The sequence below is a fragment of the Haplochromis burtoni genome, unplaced genomic scaffold (assembly GCF_018398535.1).
Source record: "Haplochromis burtoni strain Fernald_Lab_line unplaced genomic scaffold, NCSU_Asbu1 Contig_5449, whole genome shotgun sequence".
Classification (NCBI taxonomy): Eukaryota; Metazoa; Chordata; class Actinopteri; order Cichliformes; family Cichlidae; genus Haplochromis; species Haplochromis burtoni.
Window position 1 is genome coordinate 1 of NW_024587810.1, and position 1,709 is coordinate 1,709.

The following is a 1,709-nucleotide window of genomic DNA, read 5'->3' on the forward strand; positions in this document are numbered from 1 at the left end:
GTATGTATAAAAATGGTTCAGAAACCTATTCCCATGAAGCAAGACAAACAGTGATCGATTGGTTTTAACTTGCGCAAGGGAAGCCCCGGTCGGTATCTCAGAAAAGCACTGTGAATCCAACCTCAGATGACTCTGACCCCAGCCTCCACTTGCCGCCTTTTATTGAAAACCGTTACAGTTCACACAAGCACCGCCCATTGTAACCCACCTATGGTTACAAAAGATAAGGCACTGTGTGTATGTGTGTGTGAGTGTGTGTGTGTGCACGTGTAAGCACGTGTGTGTGCACGTGAGTGAGTGTGTGTCTCTGTGTGCGTGACTTCCTGATTACAACTGTTTTAACAACATCCTTGGTCATAAAAAAGGTCACCTCCCCCCACCCTATATATGGCTCAATTCCTGTAATGTTTCACCATACACAAACACAGGTGATGCCATAATGGCAGGAAGTTTACTAAACAAGAACACAGAACCTTCACATATGATGTGCCTGCAGGTAAACACTATAACTAATTGCCTCCCTAACATCTTACATGTATAGTGGAGGAACAGAAGAATGCCTTTGATCATACAGTTTAAGGCAAGGTTTACAAATTTAAGTACAACAATGGCAACATTTAACAATTCACTCTAACAGCAGAGAAATTTGAATTTGTGTGTACAGTATATAATAACTGATTGTTTCATATGTTAAAGTGGGTCCATATTCTGTCATTCATGAAACACACCTGATTTTGTTTGGAAACACAAATTAACACCTTTCTTTAGAATTGTACTCATTAAATATGAAGCGTTCACCATGGATCTCGTAATAGTTTCTCTCCACATACTGCTTTGGATCAGGTTTTTCTAAAACTCATGAATCTTCACTGAGGGTCAAAAACAGCTCCAGACTGACTCGCAGTAAAACTGTTAGAAACTCCAGAATGATGATTTTGAACAGATTAAACAAAGTGTTTAGTTACATCTGCAGTTTTATGAAGATAGGGACAATCTATTCTGGAAATTTGTCCATAATCAGAGAACAGTTACACTTTTATTTGGTGACACTACTGGTGGTGAATTATTTCAAAATGTTAAAGACGTCTTATTTCATTAAATGTTTTTACTGTTGATGTGTACTCATTATCTCAAACTGTAAAACAGGATTAATGATTCATCTCAGTGCTTTACTTTTCTGCAGCTGTTTCAGATCAGTTCCTCTTCAGCTGAGAGGTTTTTGTACGATGGTTTTTCACTGTGTGAACGGGAAGCTGTAACCACTTTGTCCACAATAATAAACTCCTGCATCTTCAGCCTGAACTCCACTGATGGTCAGAGTGAAGTCAGTTCCTGACTGACTTCCACTGAAGCGATCAGGAATTCCAGACTGACGACTGGTTGCATATGAAACGAGCAGTTTAGGAGATTCTGCAGGTTTCTGAAGATACCAGTGCAGGTAGCTACCCATACTTGAACTGGCTTTACATCTGATAGAGACAGTCTGTCCTGGAACAACAGACTGAGCTGTAGGAGTCTGAGTCAGGATGATTTCTGCTGATGAACCTGAAAATATTAATGAGATGAGAAGAGTTACTGAGAAAAATCCATCTTGGAGTAAATTTACTTGAATTTGAAGTGTGGAGTTGGCTGCATGCTGAGGTTTTCACAGAGAGTCTCACCCTGAACAAGGAGCCCCAGGGTGGCCAGCAGTAGAGTCAGTGACATCA

The 1,709-nt window shown here is 40.3% G+C and overlaps 1 gene segment (V, D, J or C); it reads right to left on the reverse strand.

The window, feature by feature from the left end:
• Positions 1-1,100: 1,100 nt before the first annotated feature.
• On the reverse strand, positions 1,101-1,707 carry LOC106632986. The segment is given in 2 exon segments: positions 1,101-1,545; positions 1,662-1,707. Coding segments are annotated over 2 exon segments (357 nt in total).
• Between the last annotated feature and the right edge of the window lie 2 nt (positions 1,708-1,709).